This window comes from Babylonia areolata, chromosome 21, assembly GCF_041734735.1.
Source record: "Babylonia areolata isolate BAREFJ2019XMU chromosome 21, ASM4173473v1, whole genome shotgun sequence".
Classification (NCBI taxonomy): domain Eukaryota; kingdom Metazoa; phylum Mollusca; class Gastropoda; order Neogastropoda; family Buccinidae; genus Babylonia; species Babylonia areolata.
In genome coordinates, this window is record NC_134896.1 from 834,153 (window position 1) to 858,184 (window position 24,032).

At 46.1% G+C, this 24,032-nt stretch overlaps 1 protein-coding gene across 4 annotated transcripts in view; it reads right to left on the bottom strand.

The window, feature by feature from the left end:
* Window positions 1–24,032, bottom strand: part of LOC143296243 (endoribonuclease Dicer-like) — a 65,396-nt gene that overhangs the window by 36,229 nt on the left and 5,135 nt on the right. For all 4 annotated transcript variants that reach the window (XR_013057113.1, XM_076608078.1, XM_076608076.1 and 1 more), the window contains exons 2-8: window positions 16,786–16,881; window positions 13,290–13,452; window positions 9,910–11,873; window positions 6,601–6,702; window positions 5,967–6,127; window positions 4,991–5,129; window positions 3,497–3,572 (exon numbers count right to left, since the gene is read on the bottom strand). Coding sequence is in view for 3 of the 4 variants with exons in the window: in XM_076608078.1 (XP_076464193.1) it covers window positions 3,497–3,572; window positions 4,991–5,129; window positions 5,967–6,127; window positions 6,601–6,702; window positions 9,910–11,873; window positions 13,290–13,452; window positions 16,786–16,881 (2,701 nt within the window). In the remaining variant the exon portion in view is untranslated. The remainder of the gene's footprint in view (window positions 1–3,496; window positions 3,573–4,990; window positions 5,130–5,966; window positions 6,128–6,600; window positions 6,703–9,909; window positions 11,874–13,289; window positions 13,453–16,785; window positions 16,882–24,032) is intronic.

Below are 24,032 nucleotides of genomic sequence, written 5' to 3' on the forward strand. Positions count from 1 at the left end.
TTGTCAACAGTTCATGTCTTCAGCCACTGATCCCTGTCAACAGTTCATTCACTTCATGTCTCCAGCCACTGATTCCTGTCAACAGTTCATGTCTTCATGTCTCCAGCCACTGATTCTTGTCAACAGTTCATGTCTTCATGTCTCCAGCCACTGATTCCTGTCAACAGTTCATTCACTTCATGTCTCCAGCCACTGACAGTCCTGTCAACACAGTTCATTGACTTCATGTCTCCAGCCACTGACAGTCCTGTCAACAGTTCATGTCTTCAGCCACTGACAGTCATGTCAACAGTTCATTCACTTCATGTCTTCAGCCACTGACAGTCCTGTCAAAACAGTTCATTCACTTCATGTCTCCAGCCACTGACAGTCCTGTCAACAGTTCACTGACTTCATGTCTTCAGCCACTGACAGTCCTGTCAACACAGTTCATGTCTTCAGCCACTGACAGTCCTGTCAACAGTTCACTGACTTCATGTCTTCAGCCACTGACAGTCCTGTCAACACAGTTCATTGACTTCATGTCTCCAGCCACTGATAGTCCTGTCAAAACAGTTCATTTCAGTCACTTCATGTCTCCAGCCACTGACAGTCCTGTCAACACAGTTCATTGACTTCATGTCTTCAGCCACTGAGAGTCCTGTCAACAGTTCACTGACTTCATGTCTTCAGCCACTGACAGTCTTGTCAACACAGTTCATGTCTTCAGCCACTGACAGTCTTGTCAACAGTTCATGTCTTCAGCCACTGACAGTCTTGTCAACACAGTTCATGTCTTCAGCCACTGACAGTCTTGTCAACACAGTTCATGTCTTCAGCCACTGACAGTCAAGTCAAGAGTTCATTCCCTTCATGTCTTCAGCCACTGACAGTCCTGTCAACATAGTTCATTCACTTCATGTCTCCAGCCACTGACAGTCCTGTCAACACAGTTCATGTCTTCAGCCACTGACAGTCCTGTCAATACTTCATGTCTTCAGCCACTGACAGTCCTGTCAATACTTCATGTCTTCAGCTACTGACAGTCCTGTCAATACTTCATGTCTTCAGCCACTGACAGTCCTGTCAATACTTCATGTCTTCAGCCACTGACAGTCCTGTCAATACTTCATGTCTCCAGCTACTGACAGTCCTGTCAATACTTCATGTCTTCAACCACTGACAGTCCTGTCAATACTTCATGTCTTCAGCCACTGACAGTCCTGTCAATACTTCATGTCTTCAACCACTGACAGTCCTGTCAACAGTTCACTGACTTCATGTCTTCAGCCACTGACAGTCCTGTCAACAGTTCACTGACTTCATGTCTTCAGCCACTGACAGTCCTGTCAACAGTTCACTGACTTCATGTCTTCAGCCACTGACAGTCCTGTCAATACTTCATGTCTTCAACCACTGACAGTCCTGTCAACAGTTCACTGACTTCATGTCTTCAGCCACTGACAGTCCTGTCAACAAAGTTCATTCCCTTCATGTCTCCAGCCACTGACAGTCCTGTCAACACAGTTCATGTCTTCAGCTACTGACAGTCCTGTCAATACTTCATGTCTTCAACCACTGACAGTCCTGTCAACAGTTCACTGACTTCATGTCTTCAGCCACTGACAGTCCTGTCAACAAAGTTCATTCCCTTCATGTCTCCAGCCACTGACAGTCCTGTCAACACAGTTCATGTCTTCAGCCACTGACAGTCCTGTGAACACAGTTCATGTCTCCAGCCACTGACAGTCCTGTCAAAACAGTTCATTTCAGTCACTTCATGTCTCCAGCCACTGACAGTCCTGTCAACACAGTTCATGTCTTCAGCCATTGACAGTCCTGTGAACACAGTTCATGTCTCCAGCCACTGACAGTCCTGTGAACACAGTTCATGTCTCCAGCCATTGACAGTCCTGTCAAAACAGTTCATTTCAGTCACTTCATGTCTCCAGCCACTGACAGTCCTGTCAACACAGTTCATGTCTTCAGCCATTGACAGTCCTGTGAACACAGTTCATGTCTCCAGCCACTGACAGTCCTGTGAACACAGTTCATGTCTTCAGCCACTGACAGTCATGTCAACAGTTCATTCACTTCATGTCTTCAGCCACTGACAGTCATGTCAAAACAGTTCATTTCAGTCACTTCATGTCTCCAGCCACTGACAGTCCTGTCAACACAGTTCATGTCTTCAGCCATTGACAGTCCTGTGAACACAGTTCATGTCTCCAGCCACTGACAGTCCTGTGAACACAGTTCATGTCTTCAGCCACTGACAGTCATGTCAACAGTTCATTGAATTCATGCCTTCAGCCACTGACAGTCATGTCAACAGTTCATGCCTTCAGCCACTGACAGTCATGTCAACAGTTCATGCCTTCGGCCACTGACAGTCATGTCAACAGTTTATGTCTTCAGCCACTGACAGTCCTGTCAACAGTTCATGCCTTCAGCCACTGACAGTCCTGTCAACACAGTTTATTGTCAACCACTGACAGTCCTGTCAACATTGTCAACCAAACACTTCCATCAGGTAAATACAAATCTCCATTTGGTAACTCTAGCCACCTCCATCTGGAGACTACACACCTCCACCAGGTAACTCTACCCATCTCATAAGGTAACTCTACACACCTCCACCAGGTAACTCTACCCATCTCATAAGGTAACTCTACACACCTCCACCAAGTACTCTACACACTTCCATCAGGTAACTTTACCCACCTCCACCAGGTAACTACGCACCTCCATCAGGTAACTATACACACCTCCATCAGGTAACTCCATCAGACAATTCTACCCACCTCCATCAGATAACTATACACACCTCCATCAGGTAACTCCATCGGGTAATTCTACCCACCTCCATCAGGTAACTATACACACCTCCATCAGGTAACTACACACCTCCATCAGGTTTATACACACCTCCATCAGGTAACTCCATCAGACAATTCTACCCACCTCCATCAGATAACTATACACACCTCCATCAGGTAACTCCATCGGGTAATTCTACCCACCTCCATCAGGTAACTATACACACCTCCATCAGTTAACTACACACCTCCATCAGGTTTATACACACCTCCATCAGGTAACTCCATCAGACAATTCTACCCACCTCCACCAGATAACTATACACACCTCCATCAGGTAATTCCATCGGGTAATTCTACCCACCTCCATCAGGTAACTATACACACCTCCATCAGGTAACTACACACCTCCATCAGGTTTATACACACCTCCATCAGGTAACTCCATCAGACAATTCTACCCACCTCCATCAGATAACTATACACACCTCCATCAGGTAACTCCATCGGGTAATTCTACCCACCTCCATCAGATAACTATACACACCTCCATCAGGTAACTCCATCGGGTAATTCTACCCACCTCCATCAGATAACTATACACACCTCCATCAGATAACTCTACACATTTTCATCAGGTAACTCTACACACAACTGTGCCAGGTTACTCTGCAGTATGAAAGATGTCAGTCACCCACCTGCTTTGAAGAGCAGCTGACACATCTCTAATGCCACAGCCATCTTTGCCAGCTGACGACTTGGCATCTCCGCCCCCTGCACACAGAGAGCATCATGCTGTCAAACATGTCACATTCAGTCTGTCTACAGTCATGTCACCTACTGTCTTGTCACAAGTCATGTCACCTTCAGCCATGTCACTACAGTTATGTCACTACAGTTATGTCGCCTTCAGTCATGTTGCCTTCAGTCATGTCGCCTTCAGTCATGTCACTACAATCATGTTGCATACTGTCATGTTATAACAGTCATGTCACCTTCAGTCATGTTACAGCAGTCATGTCACCAATCATATCACCTTCAATCATGTAGCCTTCAGCCCTGTCACCTTCAGTCATGTCACCTTCAGTCTGTCTAATCATGTCACCTTCAGTCATGCCACCTTCAGTCATGTCATCTTCAGTCTGTCTACAGTCATGCCACCTTCAGTCATGCCACCTTCAGTCTGTCTAATCATGTCACCTTCAGTCATGTCACCTTCAGTCTGTCTAGTCATGGTTCAGTCATGTCACCTTCAGTCTGTCTAGTCATGTCACCTTCAGTCATGCCACCTTCAGTCTGTCTAGTCATGTCACCTTCAGTCACACCACCTTCAGTCTGTCTAATCATGTCACCTTCAGTCATGTCACCTTCAGTCTGTCTACAGTCATGCCACCTTTACACATTCTGTCATGTCACCTTCAGTCTGTCTAGTCATGTCATCTTCAGTCTGTCTAATCATGTCACCTTCAGTCATGTCACCATCAGTCTGTCTAGTCAAGTCACCTTCAGTCATGCCACCTTCAGTCTGTCTAATCATGTCACCTTCAGTCATGTCACCTTCAGTCTGTCTAATCAAGTCACCTTCAGTCTGTCTACAGTCATGCCACCTTTACACATTCTGTCATGTCACCTTCAGTCTGTCTAGTCATGTCACCTTCAACCTGTCTAGTCATGGTTCAGTCATGTCACCTTCAGTCTGTCTAGTCATGTCACCTTCAGTCATGCCACCTTCAGTCTGTCTAGTCATGTCACCTTCAGTCACACCACCTTCAGTCTGTCTAATCATGTCACCTTCAGTCATGTCACCTTCAGTCTGTCTACAGTCATGCCACCTTTACACATTCTGTCATGTCACCTTCAGTCTGTCTAGTCATGTCATCTTCAGTATGTCTACAGACAAGTTGCCTTCAGTCTATCTGCAGACATGTTGTCTTGACAAACATGAAATAATCACATGTTGTATCTTTCTACTTGTGACAAACATGACACATCTACTTGTAACATCTGTCTAATTGTCACAAACAGGATACATTCTCATGCAGTATCTGTCTACCTGTAATAAACATGACATATTCATAAGTAGCATATGTCTACCTGTGACAAATATGACACATTGACATGCAGTATATGTCTACCTGTGACACACCCAGAGCACACTGCTGTGCACATCAGACAAATGATGTGATACACACCTGCAGCTCCTCCTTGATGGGAGAATTGACAGGTAGACGTAGGTAAGCCACGAAGTGAGCAGGGTTGGATGGGGATGGGCACACACGGCAGTGGGGGGTCAGGTGTGTGAAGGCATCGCTGGGTAACTTGGCACAGTACCTGGTGACACACCACTCTTCATGAAGTGTACGCTCGTCACAACCAACCTAACACACACGCCACGCCTGGTTGCACACCACACGCAACACACCTTGTTATACATAACACACAACACACTTGGTTACACATCACACACACACTGTGCCTGGCTACACACCATACACAGCACGCCAGGTTACACATCACAAACACCAAACCTGTTTACACATCACACACATCCCACTGGTCATCACGCACATGCACCTGGTTATACATCACACACACACACACACACACACACACACAGAGGATTACACATCACACACAAACACCTGGTTATATATCACACACCACACTTGGGTACACATCATTCACACTACACCTGCTTATATATCACACATGGTTATACATCACACACACCTGGTTACACACCACACCCGGTTATATATCATACACATCAATGGTCATTGAACACACACCCAGTTACATAACACACCACTACTAGGTACACATCACACATACCTGGTTTCAATAAAACTATGTTGAACTATTTTACTGCACTTCACTGTTATGACAAGACAACAAAAATCGTCTGCATAACCTCTTTAGTTTCAAGTGTAGCAAAACACTCGGAGTTGAAATGCCTGCCTTCTTTTCATTCTGTTGGATCATTTTGCTTTTTATTCTTTTAATTCACATATCTGTACATGCATGTACACCATACCAGCACATTCCTGTACATGCACACACACCAAATACAAACACACACATGCACAAATGAACATACACTAAATGCACACATATCTATACATGTATGCGCAACCACTGCAGGCACACATACCGATACATTCATCTAACCTGTTGACCAAACTGATGGCAGTTGTCATAGAAACAGATGGTGCTCCAGGTTGGTTCAAGGGACAGAATGTGGGCAAGGGAGTGAACTCTAACTGATCCAACTGATCCACTTGCTGCGCATCTTCCAGATCTGGTCGTCCCCGGCCTGCTCCGATCAACACCTGTAAACATGGTGCAGGTGTAATGTTGGCTGAAAGTCTTAACTGTACTGCTCTCCTCAACACCTGTAAACATGGTGCAGGTGTAATGTTGGCTGTAATTTTTAGTTTTTCTACTATTCCAATTAAACAGTCAAACAGTAACAAGCTTACAAAAACACTTAACAGTTCAGAGCAACCAAGCCACACAAACATACAATACACACACACACACACACACACACAAAACAACAATATTGTGCTTGTTTTAACCCCAGGTTTCTGTCTTAATACCTGACCAGATTCTTCTTCTTCAGTTGTGGGCTTCAACTCCCATGGTACCAGATTCAAGGTTCCATGGAAACAAAATAAATTCGTGGGCTTCAACTCCCATGGTACCAGATTCAAGGTTCCATGGAAACAAAATTAATGTCATTCTGTTCTGTTCTGATCGATTCCAATCTTTCATTCACACTGAAACATAACATACACAATACCTGTTCGATGCCTTTGAAAATCTGAATTTCATCAGCAAAGTCTTCCATCAGGTCTTCATCCACAAGGATGACATATTCAGCATCCCTGGCACGTGCCCGGCCCTGCAAAAAATAGCCATCACCTCACTCATGTTGGATGCTGATCAGTGATAGAGTGGACACTGACACAGTGGTTATGGATTAGTGGATACTATGTTTTGCTGTATACACATAAGCAGTCAGAAAATTATCTGTGGCAATCTGAGAGTGTTGTGTCACTTTTAATTCTACAAGTAGATACTTGTTCTACAGAGGGCATAAAGGTATCATTTGCAGGCTCATGAGACTGTCGGTCTTCTGTTCCCTTCACTCTGTGAAGAGTCATTGGTATCCTGCACTGCCAAACTGTTCATCACATTTCTCCAAGTCTGTCAGGTGTGTGTCAAAGCCTGGGTCTCTGCTGACAGTCTTCCCATCCATTCTGCAATGTTGTCAGTCCACAGTTGTTGTTTTTTTGGTTTCTTTTTGTCTCTTCTTCTCCTCCATTTCCCTCCCATTCTCTGGGGGAGTTTCAGCAAGGCCACTGATTTTGTTACTAGGCCATACCAGTGTGACACTACTTCAATCTGGCAGTCAGGAGCACTCAATAGTGAGACCAATATGATCATCTGATTTTAACCCTCAAAGTGCTGGATATAATAAAACATACATACAGAAATCATGCTTAAAACAAAGGGATAGTTTGCCTCCGCTACCTGTGCTCTGATTTGGGGCATTTGTATGCTTATCAGTAAGAATAAATAGGTAAACCTATACATTTTTGGAAAGTAGAGTGAATGAAGAATCAGATAAAAGTAAGAAAAAGGCTGTACCTTGTAAGTAGTTGGAGATATTCCACAGGATATAAACAACAAATTTTGCACACTTGTTTTCAAAAAACGTCAACCACAATATTTATAGGTATTTTCACATCTTTTACAGAGTCAAAATCTCAAAATTGGCATTAAACTGTGCAGAAAATGTTCTGGCTGCAGAATCATGATATGAATATAACTGAAACAATGAAATTATAAGCATTGTATTATTTGTTTGAGATACGCCCACCAATGCCACGCACGCGCACATCTACAGTACTTTATGCAATCAAAGGCAAAAACAGAAATAAATGTTTTCTTTTAGCTCATGTTGCTTTCAAAAGCAGCAAGAATGCTTTAAATCAAAATAATTTCCAGTTTTCCAGCTTGATTTGGTCAAGAAATCGCAATAGATCCATGCCTAACACACTTTACCCACCCCCATCACCCACCTCCCAGTTTTTGTGGCTGGAGACACAAAACTGAATGAACAACAAGCAAGCCAGCATGCCCAAGTGTCAAAATAACAAAGCCGTTTTCACCAGAATCCCTGTCAGCAAACGAATCATCACTAGTGACAAGGTCACTCATTTCCTGAGCTTTGTCAACTTCAGTGTTACTCATTGTTTACAAAAAATACGAAGATCTGGACTTATAAACTCGGTCAAAGTTTGTGCAAACACAAGCAGGGAGGCAGTAACACCAGAACGAGGCAGTTTTACGAAGGCTGCCGAGTATAGCTGTACGATGTCGGACCTTACGTAAACAGAGCCACGATCGTGGCCCATCGCACTTTACCGGGAAAGCCACGATCGTGTCTCATCGCGCTCTCCGGGTTAATATCTTGCAAGAACACATTTCTATGGCTTGGAGTAAGACTCTTCTTTTCAAATCCATCTTGAGGGTCCATGTCTAACATGCATGCAGAAAGATGGAATATACAGCACATGCAGGAGCTTGATCTAGTGTTTCATGGAGGTGTTGTCCTTCTATACAGGTTTCAGCCTGGACAGTGTTCATGTTGTTTTTGCTACCTTTGAGAGAATTTCTGGTTTGAATCCTTCCTTGCTGATGATGGATCCTTGGTTTGTGAACTGTTGAAGAGTTCCCAGCTACGCTTAATGTCTTAAGTGACAGTAATATCAGCAGTGATAGTTTTGTTGTGGCTGGTCATCGATTTAGTCTTCTCAGTGCTGATTTCAATGCAATGTCTTGATGATGTTTCATCAAATCTTTTAACAAGCTTGGTAAGCTCTTGCTCAAAGCCTGCCAGGCCATCAAGTTCAACTGCAAAGCAAAGGTCAGTGATGATTCTCCCTCCAGTGCTAACTGCTGGCATAATCTTCAAGCACATGAGTCATGATGCGTTACAGGAACATGCTGATCAGTGTGTGAGACAGAAGGCAACCCTGATGAACTTCAACCAAAGAACTGAACCATTATCCAACAGCATTATCCAACAGCATTATCCAACAGCAAATTGTGTGATTACCACACTGGTTGCTTTGGAGTACAGCTGCTGGATGGAGTTGATCAGCCTTTTCTCCATTTTATAGCCTATACCGCCCGCTGCCAGAGTGTCGCTGCCAGAGTGTCAAATGCCTCTTGAAGTCTATGAAGATACAGAAGTAGAATAAAAGTGCCACTGAGGATGGAGATGTTTTTCATAAAGGGCATCCAAGCTGAAGGTCTGTTTAATGGTACATCTCCCTGTGGAATCCAGCCTGTTCTTCAGCAATAATGTTATCTGTTTGATGATGAAATATGTGTAAATGATTTTGAGCATTACTTTGCTAGCATGGCTGATTAAACTGATGGTGCAGTAGTTCTGGTAGTGTTGGAGAATTCCTTTCTTGGGAAGGCTGAACATTAGTGATTGGGTCCATGGCATGGACAATTCACCTGTGTGGCACATTTCAGCAACTTCACTGCTGCTTCAATCTCCTCACGGAGTACTGCAAAATCATCCTCATTTGATGAATCATACATCCTTCGCTCTGTTTGTTGAACAGTTGAAAGCAATACCCACTTCACTTTTTCATGTCTTTTTCCATTGTGATATGTATTTGAAATTACTGACATGTTAATGAAAACTCCAATACATGCATTAATTGATGCCTTTTAAATTACTGACATTCTTCAACTGTTTAACTTCTGGTACAATTTTGCTTTGGATTCAAATATCTTATAAGCAGGATGCTGAGACCAGCTATTTTCAAGCAGCCATTTCTGTACAAAACCTGTAATGTAACATTAAATATCTTCAAAACTATCAAAAGCACTATTTTTTTAGTGACTGAGTCACTCACACCTGACTCCAAGTGTCAAAGCAGAAGCAGAACTCACACACACAACAACCACACACACACACACAACAACCACACACACACACATACACACACACACAACAACCACACACACAGACACAGACACAGACACACACACACACACACACACAGAGTGCCACAGGACTGACCTTGGACAGAGTGTAGGAGCGGTAGTCACGGGGTGGGTCGAAGCGCACCACCAGGTTACACTTGGGGATGTCCACTCCCTCCTCCAGCACACTGGTGGAGATGAGCAGGTTCCTCTCCTGCATGCGGAACCTGCGGAGCACCTCCTCCTGCTTGCGGCTGGCCTTGCTGAGGTCCTTCTTGCCGTCCGACCGGTGGATGCCCTGCCCCGTGATGTGACTGCTCTTAACAAAACACAGGTTCTCGTCCCACGAGCACACCTCCTCCACCATCTTGTTGAGGGCAAAGGCCACGTAGCGGTTGTCCACAAACACCACACCCGACAGCTTTTTCTCTTCCTCAAAGAGGTTCTCGCTCTCATCTTTCTCCTTCTTTTTCACAGCAATATGGATGTGCTTGCTCTTGCTCTTGCTGTCTTCGTCATCGGAACTAGACAGGTCCAGAGAGTCGTCATCATTCATATCGTCATCGGACAAGTCGGACATGGAGTCATCGTCCTCGCCTTCTCTGGTGACGATCATGAAGTCCATCTCTGGTTTATACTTCATCAACACCTGGATCATCTGCCGCACCTTGGGCGTGGTGTACTGCAGCAGCTCATCCACGTGGTAGTCAGGTGTGAAGCCTTTCTCAAACAGACGCACCACCAGCCTCAGCTGTGTCAGCGTGTAGCGCAGAAAAAGCTTGAGGGTGGCGTTGGACTCGTGCTTCACGATCTTCTCCAGCTGACTGATGAGGTTCTCAGCGATGGATGCCGCACACCAGGACCCCAGTGTGTGCAGGATGTTGATGCACTCAGAGATGGCAAACTTGGGCACGTGCAGAGGGTCATGTTTACTGGGGGGCACATCACTGGCTGGGAGCTGGCAGTCATCCAGGAAGTTCCAGGCATCGTGCAGAATGGCCGCCAGCCGCTCACTCATCCCGGTGGGGTCGTCGTCCCCCTGGCACTGGATGACACTCTCCTTAGGCCGACAGCCGAAGCGCTCTGAGATGACCAGCATGGACGTCTCCGCCTTGGACTGCAGTCTGGCCTCCAGGCCCTGGATCTGCGCCGCCAGCTGACCGGGGTCACTGACCTCCGTGCCCAAGATGGCCGCTGTCAGACACAGCAGGTGTGGGGCAGCAGGGGCGGCGCTCTGAACGTGGGACATGATGTGGATGTAGGGGTGGTCTCCCTGTGCCAGGTGACAGTCGTCCAACACCAGCAGGTTGAGGCGGTCCAGGGACAGGTGCCCTTGCTGCACTGCCTGCAGGAACACCTCTGCTGACAGCACCAGCACGTTGTGTTCCGCCAGCAGCCACGACCACTGCCTGTCTGTCCAGCACCCTCCTTCTGCTGCCTTCCTTCCTTCTGCTGCCTTCCTTCCTTCTGCTGGGTCCTGTGCTGTGTCCTGCACTGTGTCTTTCTCATCCTGTGCTGTGTCCTGCACTGTGTCTTTCTCATCCTGTGCTGTGTCTGCCGTTTCTTGTGCTGTGTCTGATGATGTTTCTTGTGTTGTCTCTCTGTCTTCACCAAGTGTGACCGGTTCTTCCTGTGGTGTAACTGGTTCTCCCTGTGGTGTGGCTGGTTTTTCATGAAGTGGTTCTTCATGAAGTGTGACCGGTTCTTCCTGTGGTGTGACTGGTTTTCCATGATGTGTAACCGGTTCTTCCTGTGGTGTATCCAGTTCTTCCTGTGGTATGGCTGGTTCTTCCTGTGGTGGGTCTTGTTCTTCCTGTAGTGCAACTCGTTCTTCCTGCACTGTCCTCTCTTCTGCTTTTCCTGGTGCTGAGATTTCTCCCTGCATTTCACCATGGCCTGCTGTGTGTGGCTGGTCACTGCTGCCCTGTACTGTCACCTTGGCTGTGTGTGGCTGGTCGTGTGGTGTGACTTGTGTCAGCGGTGTATGTGGTGGACTGAGACGGCCGACAGCCAGGTCCGTGTGGTGGAACAAAGTGCTCCACACCATGTCCACGTCCTCTTCTGCACAGCCAGCAGTTGTGGTCAGTATGTCAGTCACACAGCCAGACAGCTGTGGTCAGTATGTCGGTCACACAGCCAGACAGTTGTGGTCAGTATGTCAGTCACACAGCCAGACAGTTGTGGTCAGTATGTCAGTCACACAGCCAGACAGTTGTGGTCAGTATGTCGGTCACACAGCCAGACAGTTGTGGTCAGTATGTCAGTCACACTGCCAGACAGTTGTGGTCAGTATGTCTGTCACACAGCCAGCAGTTGTGGTCAGTATGTCAGTCACACAGCCAGCAGTTGTGGTCAGTATGTCAGTCACACTGCCAGACAGTTGTGGTCAGTATGTCTGTCACACAGCCAGCAGTTGTGGTCAGTATGTCAGTCACACTGCCAGACAGTTGTGGTCAGTATGTCAGTCACACAGCCAGACAGTTGTGGTCAGTATGTCGGTCACACAGCCAGACAGTTGTGGTCAGTATGTCAGTCACACAGCCAGCAGTTGTGGTCAGTATGTCAGTCACACTGCCAGACAGTTGTGGTCAGTATGTCAGTCACACTGCCAGACAGTTGTGGTCAGTATGTCGGTCACACAGCCAGCAGTTGTGGTCAGTATGTCGGTCACACAGCCAGCAGTTGTGGTCAGTATGTCGGTCACACAGCCAGCAGTTGTGGTCAGTATGTCGGTCACACAGCCAGCAGTTGTGGTCAGTATGTCAGTCACACAGCCAGCAGTTGTGGTCAGTATGTCGGTCACACAGGCTGCAGCTGTGGTCAGTATATCAGTCATACAAAACACAGTGCATCTCACCACTCACACACACACACACACAGACCCACGCAAATACCTGTCACACCCACTTACCCACATTCACACATATTCCAAAATATGCAAAGAACACACTCATACCTGCATACACACATAATGATCAGCTCTACCATCCATGTAGGTGCATGCAAACACACCCACACAGACTCTCTACCACATGCACATACACACACAAAATCTACAAACCAGAATAAAATCACACGCAAAATTGCTAATCTAGAAATGACCTGATGTGGCTTTTGAAAAAAATAAATTTCCAGATAATCTGCATGTACTACCATCCGTGGATATAGAGCTAGACAGACAGTCATAGACAGCTATTGACAGATAAATAGAGACAGCTAGACAGTTAGCCATATATTTAGATAGATACCGATAAACTTATAGATAAATAAACAGACAGATCATCATAGCCCATTGTCATGTGTGTGTGTGTGTGTGTGTGTGTGTGTGTGTGTGTGTGTGTGTGTATGTGTGGATGTGTGCATGTGGCGGGTGTGGGGGGTGCGTGTGTGCGTGTACGCATGCATGCAAGTGTGTGTGTGTGTGTGTGTGTGTGTGTGTGTGCGCGCATGTGTGTGCGTGACAGCAGGCTGACTGACCTGAGTTGACGAGGTAGACAGATCTCTTGCCGCCTTGCTGCAGGGGGGGACGCACCTGGTGAGCCAGCTGCCGCACCACCATCAGCCCCAGGAACAGTTTGGAGGACTGGCTGCCCAGACAGGCTATGGTGTTGCCCTGCAGGGCCCACTCCAACAGTTCCACCTGCAAACACACACACACACTACAGGAAACTGGACACTGCACACACTCCCACACAAAAGTACACTGGACATTGTGCACACATCCCTAAACTACGGTACACTGGACACTGTACACCCCCCCCTAAACTACAGTACATTGTAGACACACCTCTAAACTACAGTACACTGGAAACTATACACACATGGCTAAACTACAGCACACTGGACACTGTACACACACAGCTTAACTACGGTACACTGGACACTGTACACACCCACCTCTACACTACAGTACACTGTACACACACACCCCTACACTACAGTACACTGTACACACACCCCTACACTACAGTACACTGTACACACCCACCTCTACACTACAGTACACTGTACACACACACCCCTACACTACAGTACACTGTACACACACCCCTACACTACAGTACACTGTACACACACACCCCTACACTATAGTACACTGTACACACACATCCCTACACTACAATACACTGTACACACACACCCCTACACTACACTGTACACACACACCCCTACACTACAGTACACTGTACACACACACCTACACTATAGTACACTGGACACACACACACCCCTACACTACAGTACACTGTACACACACACCCCTACACTACAGTACACTGGACACACACATCCCTACACTACAGTACACTGGACACATACACCCCTACACTACAGTACACTGTACACACACACCCCTACACTACAGTACACTGGACACACACACCCCTACACTACAGTACACTGGACACACACCCCTACACTACAGTACACTGTACATGCACACCCCTACACTACAGTACACTGGACACACACCCCTACACTACAGTACACTGGACACACACACCCCTACACTACAGTACACTGTACACACACCCCTACACTACAGTACACTGGACACACACCCCTACACTACAGTACACTGGACACACACCCCTACACTACAGTACACTGTACACACACACCCCTACACTACAGTACACTGTACACACACCCCTACACTACAGTACACTGGACACACACACCCCTACACTACAGTACACTGTACACACACCCCTACACTACATTACACTGGACACACACCCCTACACTACAGTACACTGGACACACACCCCTACACTACAGTACACTGGACACACACCCCTACACTACAGTACACTGGACACACACCCCTACACTACAGTACACTGGACACACACACCCCTACACTACAGTACACTGGACACACACCCCTACACTACAGTACACTGGACACTTTACACACACCCCTACACTACAGTACACTGGACACACACCCCTACACTACAGTACACTGTACACACACCCCTACACTACAGTCCACTGGACACTTTACACCCCCCCTACACTACAGTACACTGGACACCCCCACCCCCCACCTACACTACAGTACACTGGACACACACCCCTACACTACAGTACACTGTACACACACCCCTACACTAAAGTCCACTGGACACTTTACACACACCCCTACACTACAGTACACTGGACACACACCCTTACACTACAGTACACTGTAAAAACACCCCTACACTACAGTACACTGGACACACACCCCTACACTACAGTACACTGGACACACACACCCCTACACTACAGTACACTGTACACACACCCTTACACTACAGTACACTGTAAAAACACCCCTACACTACAGTACACTGGACACACACCCCTACACTAAAGTACACTGGACACACACACCCCTACACTACAGTCCATTGGACACACACCTTACACTACAGTACACTGGACACTTTACACACACCCCTACACTACAGTACACTGTACACACACCCCTACACTACAGTCCACTGGACACACACCCCTACACTACAGTACACTGGACACACACACCCCTACACTACAGTACACTGGACACACACTACAGTACACTGGACACCCCCCCCCCCCTTAACTACAGTACACTGGACACACACACCCCTACACTACAGTACACTGGACACACCCCCCCCCTACACTACAGTACACTGGACACACACACCCCTACACTACAGTACACTGGACACACCCCCCCCCTACACTACAGTACACTGGACACACACACCCCTACACTACAGTACACTGGACACACACCCCTACACTACAGTACACTGTACACACACCCCTCCACTACAGTACACTGGACACTTTACACACACCCCTACACTACAGTCCACTGGACACACACCCCTCCACTACAGTACACCGGACACTTTACACACACCCCTACACTACAGTACACTGGACTGTACACACACACCCCTACACTACAGTACACTGGACACACACCCCTCCACTACAGTACACCGGACACTTTACACACACCCCTACACTACAGTACACTGGACTGTACACACACACCCCTACACTACAGTCCACTGGACACACACCCCTCCACTACAGTACACCGGACACTTTACACACACCCCTACACTACAGTACACTGGACTGTACACACACACCCCTACACTACAGTACACTGGACACACACACCCCTACACTACAGTACACTGTACACACACCCCTCCACTATAGTACACTGGACACTTTACACACACCCCTACACTACAGTCCACTGGACACACACACCCCTACACTACAGTACACTGGACACACACCCCTACACTACAGTACACTGGACACACACCCCTACACTACAGTACACTGGACACTTTACACACACCCCTACACTACAGTACACTGTACAACAACATGCACACCCCTACACTACAGTACACTGTACACACACCCTTACACTACAGTACACTGTACACACACACCCCTACACTACAGTCCACTGGACACACACCCCTACACTACAGTCCACTGGACACACCCCCCCCTACACTACAGTACACTGTACACACACCCCTCCACTACAGTACACTGTACACACACCCCCCTACACTACAGTACACTGGACACACACACCCCTACACTACAGTACACTGTACACACACCCCTACACTACAGTACACTGGACTGTACACACACACCCCTACACTACAGTCCACTGGACACACACACCCCTACGCTACAGTACACTGTACACACACCCCTACGCTACAGTACACTGTACACACACCCCTACACTACTGTACACACACCCCTACACTACAGTACACTGGATATTCAGGAAGTACACTGGACATTAGAGACAGTACAATGGATACTGGATATAAGGGGCAGTAAACTGGACACTATATTAAGGACAATATACTTGGTCAAGATTACTGAAAACACACACACATAAACACACACACACACACACACACACACACACAAGAACTACCTGGTAGGTGCGCGGGGTGAAGGTGTGGGTGGGGATGTCATCACAGCGCATGTGTCTGGCCCCCCTCCGGGAGGCCTCCCCTCCAACTCGCACCATCTGTAAAACACTGCTCTGTTAACATCTGTAAAACACTGCTCTGTTAACATCTGTAACATACTGCACTGTCAACATATGTAACGCAGTGCACTGTTACATCTGTAAAACACTGCTCTGTTAACATCTGTAACATACTGCACTGTCAACATATGTAACGCAGTGCACTGTTACATGTGTAACACACTGCACTGTTACACAAACCATTTATAACAAATTGCACTGTCACCACAAACTATTTGTAACACACAACGCTGTTGATATCTGTAACACATTGCACTGTTACCACCCGTAACACACTACACTGTCACCACATACCATCTGAATACACTGAACTGTCACCATCTGTAACACACTGAACTGTCACCACAAACCATCTGTAATACGCTTCTTTGTCACCACAAACCATCTGTAATACATTGCAGTGTTGCTACAAACCATCTGTAACACAAATCACTATCACTGCAAACTCTAACATTCTGCACTGTCAACACAAACCATTTCTAACACTACACTGTTACCACAACACACTTCACTGTCACCACAAACCATCTGTAACACCACAGTCACCACAAGTCATCTTTAGCACACTACACTGTCACCCAAACCATCCATAACACAAATCACTGTCACCACAAACCATCTGTAACACCATAGTCACCACAAGTCATCTTTAACACACTACACTGTCACCCAAACCATCCATAACACAAATCACTGTCACCACAAACCATCTGTAACACTACAGTCACCACAAGTCATCTTTAACACACTACACTGTCACCCAAACCATCCATAACACAAATCACTGTCACCACAAACCATCTGTAACACCGCACTGTCACCACAAATCATCTTTAACACACTACACTGTCACCACAAACCATCTGTAATACCACAGTCACCACAAGTCATCTTTAACACACTACACTGTCACCACAAACCATTCATAACACAAATCACTGTCACCACAAACCATACATTACATACAACACTGTCACCACAAACCATCCAGAACACAAATCACTGTCACCACAAACCATCTGTAACACCGCACTGTCACCACAAACCATCTGTAACACCGCACTGTCACCAGAAAGTCATCTTTAACATACTACACTGTCACCACAAACCATCCATAACACAAATCACTGTCACCACAAACCATACATTACACACTGCACTGTCACCACAAGTCATCTTTAACACACTACACTGTCACCACAAACCATCCATAACACAAATCACTGTCACCACAAACCATACATGACACACTGCACTGTCACCACAACACTTCACTGACACCAAAACATCAGTTATGAAGCAACATATACCCCACCTCATGACTGATGGTAGCTATTCAGTGTTACACATTCTCTGATGTCATCACTGTACCTGACAGATGATGGCTACACATGGTGTTACACATATAACATCACTACCCGACTGATAATGGCTACATTCAGTGTTACACATTATCTATCATCAATGTACCTGATGGTGGCTACACTCAGTCTTTCACAATATCTGTCATCACTCAGCCTGACTGATGGTGGCTACAATCAGTGTTACACATTATCTGTCATCACTGTACCTGACTGACAGTGACTACACTAAGTTATACACGTTATCTGATGTCACTACTGTACCTGACTCAGTGACTGATGGTGGTTACACTCAGTGTTATACATTACCTAATGTCATCACTGTACATCACTGATGGTGGCTACACTCAGTGTTATACATTACCTAATGTCATCACTGTACATCACTGATGGTGGCTACACTCAGTGTTATACATTACCTAATGTCATCACTGTACATCACTGATGGTGGTTACACTCAGTGTTATACATTACCTAATGTCATCACTGTACATGACTGATGGTGGTTACACTCAGTGTTATACATTACCTAATGTCATCACTGTACATCACTGATGGTGGCTACACTCAGTGTTATACATTACCTAATGTCATCACTGTACATGACTGATGGTGGTTACACTCAGTGTTATACATTACCTAATGTCATCACTGTACATCACTGATGGTGGTTACACTCAGTGTTATACATTACCTAATGTCATCACTGTACATCACTGATGGTGGTTACACTCAGTGTTATACATTACCTAATGTCATCACTGTACATCACTGATGGTGGCTACACTCAGTGTTATACATTACCTAATGTCATCACTGTACATCACTGATGGTGGCTACACTCAGTGTTATACATTACCTAATGTCATCACTGTACATCACTGATGGTGGCTACACTCAGTGTTATACATTACCTAATGTCATCACTGTACATCACTGATGGTGGTTACACTCAGTGTTATACATTACCTAATGTCATCACTGTACATCACTGATGGTGGCTACACTCAGTGTTATACATTACCTAATGTCATCACTGTACATCACTGATGGTGGTTACACTCAGTGTTATACATTACCTAATGTCATCACTGTACATCACTGATGGTGGTTACACTCAGTGTTATACATTACCTAATGTCATCACTGTACATCACTGATGGTGGCTACACTCAGTGTTATACATTACCTAATGTCATCACTGTACATCACTGATGGTGGCTACACTCAGTGTTATACATTACCTAATGTCATCACTGTACATCACTGATGGTGGCTACACTCAGTGTTACACATCTGACATTCTCTCTCTCTCTCTCTCTCTCATAGCTTCTACAGTGACCGGCCCCTGTCCTTGGGTTCACATGGAGAAAGAATGGTGGTGATTTCATGTATGTTCCAATCCATTATCTGTCCTGCTGATATGCATGAACAGAGGCTGGGGTGCTCAAATCCAGTTAGGATGTCTTTGAGGAACAGGCTGGCACAGCAATGTGAACCATCAGTCTATTCGCTGATCCAGTGTAGGGATGGATCCTAGTGTCCACAAAACTCTCCCTCTGTGGACTGCAGCTGTCTGAGGACTGGGTGTGGGAAGCTGCAGGTTCATTCCAGATACTGTTTGGCCACTCGCTCAATGCCACAAAAGCTCAAACTGGAAGACCTTGACTGTACAGTCACATACTTTATATGTAATAGATGTGTAGACCTATTACATGTACCATTCTAATTTCTTGACCAACACTGCAGGTGTCTGTAACTCACTGGTCTGGCTGAAGTCAGGATATGTTATAAATGTGAAAGAAGCACACAACACAGCCCCTAACCCTGACAGAGAGTCCCAAATGTAACGGGATCTCCACTGCATTAACAGTGCTCAGTACCTTCACCTATCATTTTTAAATATGAAAGTACAGGGAAATCTCATGGTGTTTTTTGTTGTTTTTTTTAGTTTTAATTTCCACTTCACATTTATTTATGTTGTGATGAGTTTGTGTCAAAGTCACTGGTGTTGGCCTATTCATGGGGGAGGTGCTGAGTCAGAATCAGTTTGGTGTGGGGACTTCTGATCCAGTTTTCACCAGTGATCAGGGTTTGAGGCCCAGTTTTGGCATGGTGATGTGTCCTTGGAAAAGACACTTTACTACGATTTTCTTAACTCCACACAGGAGTGAATGGATACCTGACTTAATTGGGGGGAGGGTTAAAAAGCAGAAGGGGGATCTGGCCCTACCATCTACCTGACTTTATTTGGGGGAGGGATAAATAGCAGAAGGGGGGGATCTGGCCCTACCATCTACCTGACTTTATTTGGGGGAGGGTTAAAAAGCAGAAGGGGGGATCTGGCCCTACCATCTACCTGACTTTATTTGGGGGAGGGTTAAATAGCAGAAGGGGGGATCTGGCCCTACCATCTACCTGACTTTATTTGGGGGAGGGTTAAATAGCAGAAGGGGGGGATCTGGCCCTACCATCTACCTGACTTTATTTGGGGGAGGGTTAAATAGCAGAAGGGGGGATCTGGCCCTACCATCTACCTGTCTTTATTTAGGGGGAGGGTTAAATAGCAGAAGGGGGGATCTGGCCCTACCATCTACCTGACTTTATTTGGGGGAGGGTTAAATAAATAGCAGAAGGGGGGGATCTGGCCCTACCATCTACCTGACTTTATTTGGGGGAGGGTTAAAAAGCAGAAGGGGGGATCTGGCCCTACCATCTACCTGTCTTTATTTAGGGGAGGGTAAAAAAGCAGAAGGGGGATCTGGCCCTACCATCTACCTGACTTTATTTGGGGGAGGGTTAAAAAGCAGAAGGGGGATCTGGCCCTACCATCTACCTGACTTTATTTGGGGGAGGGTTAAAAAGCAGAAGGGGGGATCTGGCCCTACCATCTACCTGACTTTATTTGGGGGAGGGTTAAAAAGCAGAAGGGGGGATCTGGCCCTACCATCTACCTGACTTTATTTGGGGGAGGGTTAAATAGCAGAAGGGGGGGATCTGGCCCTACCATCTTAGGCGGAATCCTAGACAGAGTGGATATGAATTCACTGCCCTGGTGGCCATAAAAGGCTATGGGCCATCTACCCTATTTAACCTTTTTGATCTCTGAGGAGTCGTTCTGGGGAGATGATCACAGTTTCCACACCACGGAGGCACTCAGTTTGGGTTTGTGACTATGATATTCTTGTCACCTGTATAACTACAAAACTTCATTGTCCTAATTACATGCTGAACCTCACCAAGAGACTCAGCAACAGTGTAGTTTCCCTTTACCACCTGACTTCTTGGGATATAATTTTCCTGTGAAGATGGATGGGGTGTGGGGGGTGGGGGTGGGGTTACATAATGGGATGTCAACTTCTGGAATTCAGGTTGTTACAGAGCCAAATGTGAACTCATTCAAGTCCAGACTTGACACAGGGCAAACCTAGCATCACTGGAAAACCCAGTTTGCCACACATAGGTAGAGCTTGTACACTTAGGCTGCAAATGATGCAAAGTGTTAAGCAACAAGGCTTGACAGTGAACAAGCCTTGGACAAGGCCTCAAGTACCTCAAGTTCAAGACTAACAGAATGTGGGTGTGGAAATGTGTATCAGGAAGGAGTGGCATATAAGGTGACTTGACAGTGTGAATGTGGCAACATGTATCAGGGAGGAGTGGTGTATTAGATGATTGACAGCATGGGTGCAGCAACATGTATCAGGGAGGAGTGGTGTATTAGATGACTGACAGCATGGGTGTAGCAACATGTATCAGGGAGGAGTGGTGTATTAGATGATTGACAGCATGGGTGTAGCAACATGTATCAGGGAAGAGTGGTGTATTAGATGATTGACAGCATGGGTGTAGCAACATGTATCAGGGAGGAGTGGTGTATTAGATGATTGACAGCATGGGTGTAGCAACATGTATCAGGGAAGAGTGGTGTATTAGATGATTGACAGCATGGGTGTAGCAACATGTATCAGGGAGGAGTGGTGTATCTGATGATTGACAGCATGGGTGCAGCAACATGTATCAGGGAGGAGTGGTGTATTAGATGATTGACAGCATGGGTGTAGCAACATGTATCAGGGAGGAGTGGTGTATTAGATGATTGACAGCATGGGTGTAGCAACATGTATCAGGGAGGAGTGGTGTATTAGATGACTGACAGCATGGGTGTAGCAACATGTATCAGGGAAGAGTGGTGTATTAGATGACTGACAGCATGGGTGCAGCAACATGTATCAGGGAGGAGTGGTGTATCAGATGATTGACAGCATGGGTGTAGCAACATGTATCAGGGAGGAGTGGTGTATTAGATGACTGACAGCATGGGTGTAGCAACATGTATCAGGGAGGAGTGGTGTATCTGATGATTGACAGCATGGGTGTAGCAACATGTAGGAATAGCAAACTGTGTGTGTGTGTGCGTGTGTGTGTGTATGTGTGTGTGTGTGTGTGTGTGTGTGTTTCAACATGCATTTGGGAGGAGTGGTATATAAGGTAACTGAAAGTGTGGCTGTAGCAATAGTTATCAGGAAGGATAGATATGAGAGTAAAGCCACTGAGGTTTTAAGAAAGATGTATCAGGAATCAACCGATGACATCATTAGTCATGGATTACTAAGCAACCTGTGTTTCTATAACTGAATGACACTCATCAAGGGTTACTGATCAACCCATGTTGCTGTAACTGAATATTAATATTAGTCTTCGGTTACTGTTCAATCTTCTGAACAGCCAGGCATACTCAAGACCCTGTGTACCCACCCTATCTTTCTTCCTTTTCCTTCTGTCTGCACGACCATGGGGTTCTGTGGACCCCCTTTTGTCTTTGCGCCTCATGGTCAGAGGAACACACAAACAAGGAGCCCAGCACAAGACACCGATTCACAGAAAGCAGACACAAGTTGAAGTTGTGTGGTTTTTGATGTCCAGTGGTGAGAACCACACACAGGCCACTAGCCTTTCCTGTGCCCAGTGGCCAGAACTCAAACACTGTCCCAACTGGACAACCCCAAATTACACTTGGGTCACCTGCATGGTGACAGTGTGCATGTGTACACTCAGATATGGCAAGGTATTGTCACCATATGGAAGGATGATCCATACTACACTCTGGTATGGGAAGGTAATGTCACCATATGGCTGGATTGTTTGGGGTGTACACTCAGATATGGGAAGGTATCGTCACCATATGGCTGGACTGTATGATGTGTACACTCAGATATGGCGAGATATTGTCACCATATGGCTGGATTGTTTGGTGTGTACACTCAGATATGGCAAGGTATTGTCACCACATGGAAGGATGATCCATACTACACTCTGGTATGGCAAGGTAATGTCACCACATGGAAGGATGATCCATACTACACTCTGGTATGGCAAGGTAATGTTATCACATGGCAACACTGTCAGACTGTATCATTGTATGTGTAAACTCAGGTGTGACAAGGTAATGTCACAGATGACAATACTGGTGTAAATTCAGACATGATATTGTGGCAGGACTGAGAATCATTGTATGTGTGCATTCAAACATGGCAACATAATGTTACCCACATGGCAGAAAAGTGTACACTCAGATGGCAATGGTACCCACACGGCAGAAAGTGTACACTCAGATTTGGCAATGTTACCCACATGACAGGAAGTGTACACTCAAATATGACAATGTTACCCACATGGGAGATTGTGTACACTCAGGTGGCAATGCAACCCACACGGCAGAAAGTGTACATTCAGATATCTATGGCAATGTTATCCTCACGGCAGAAT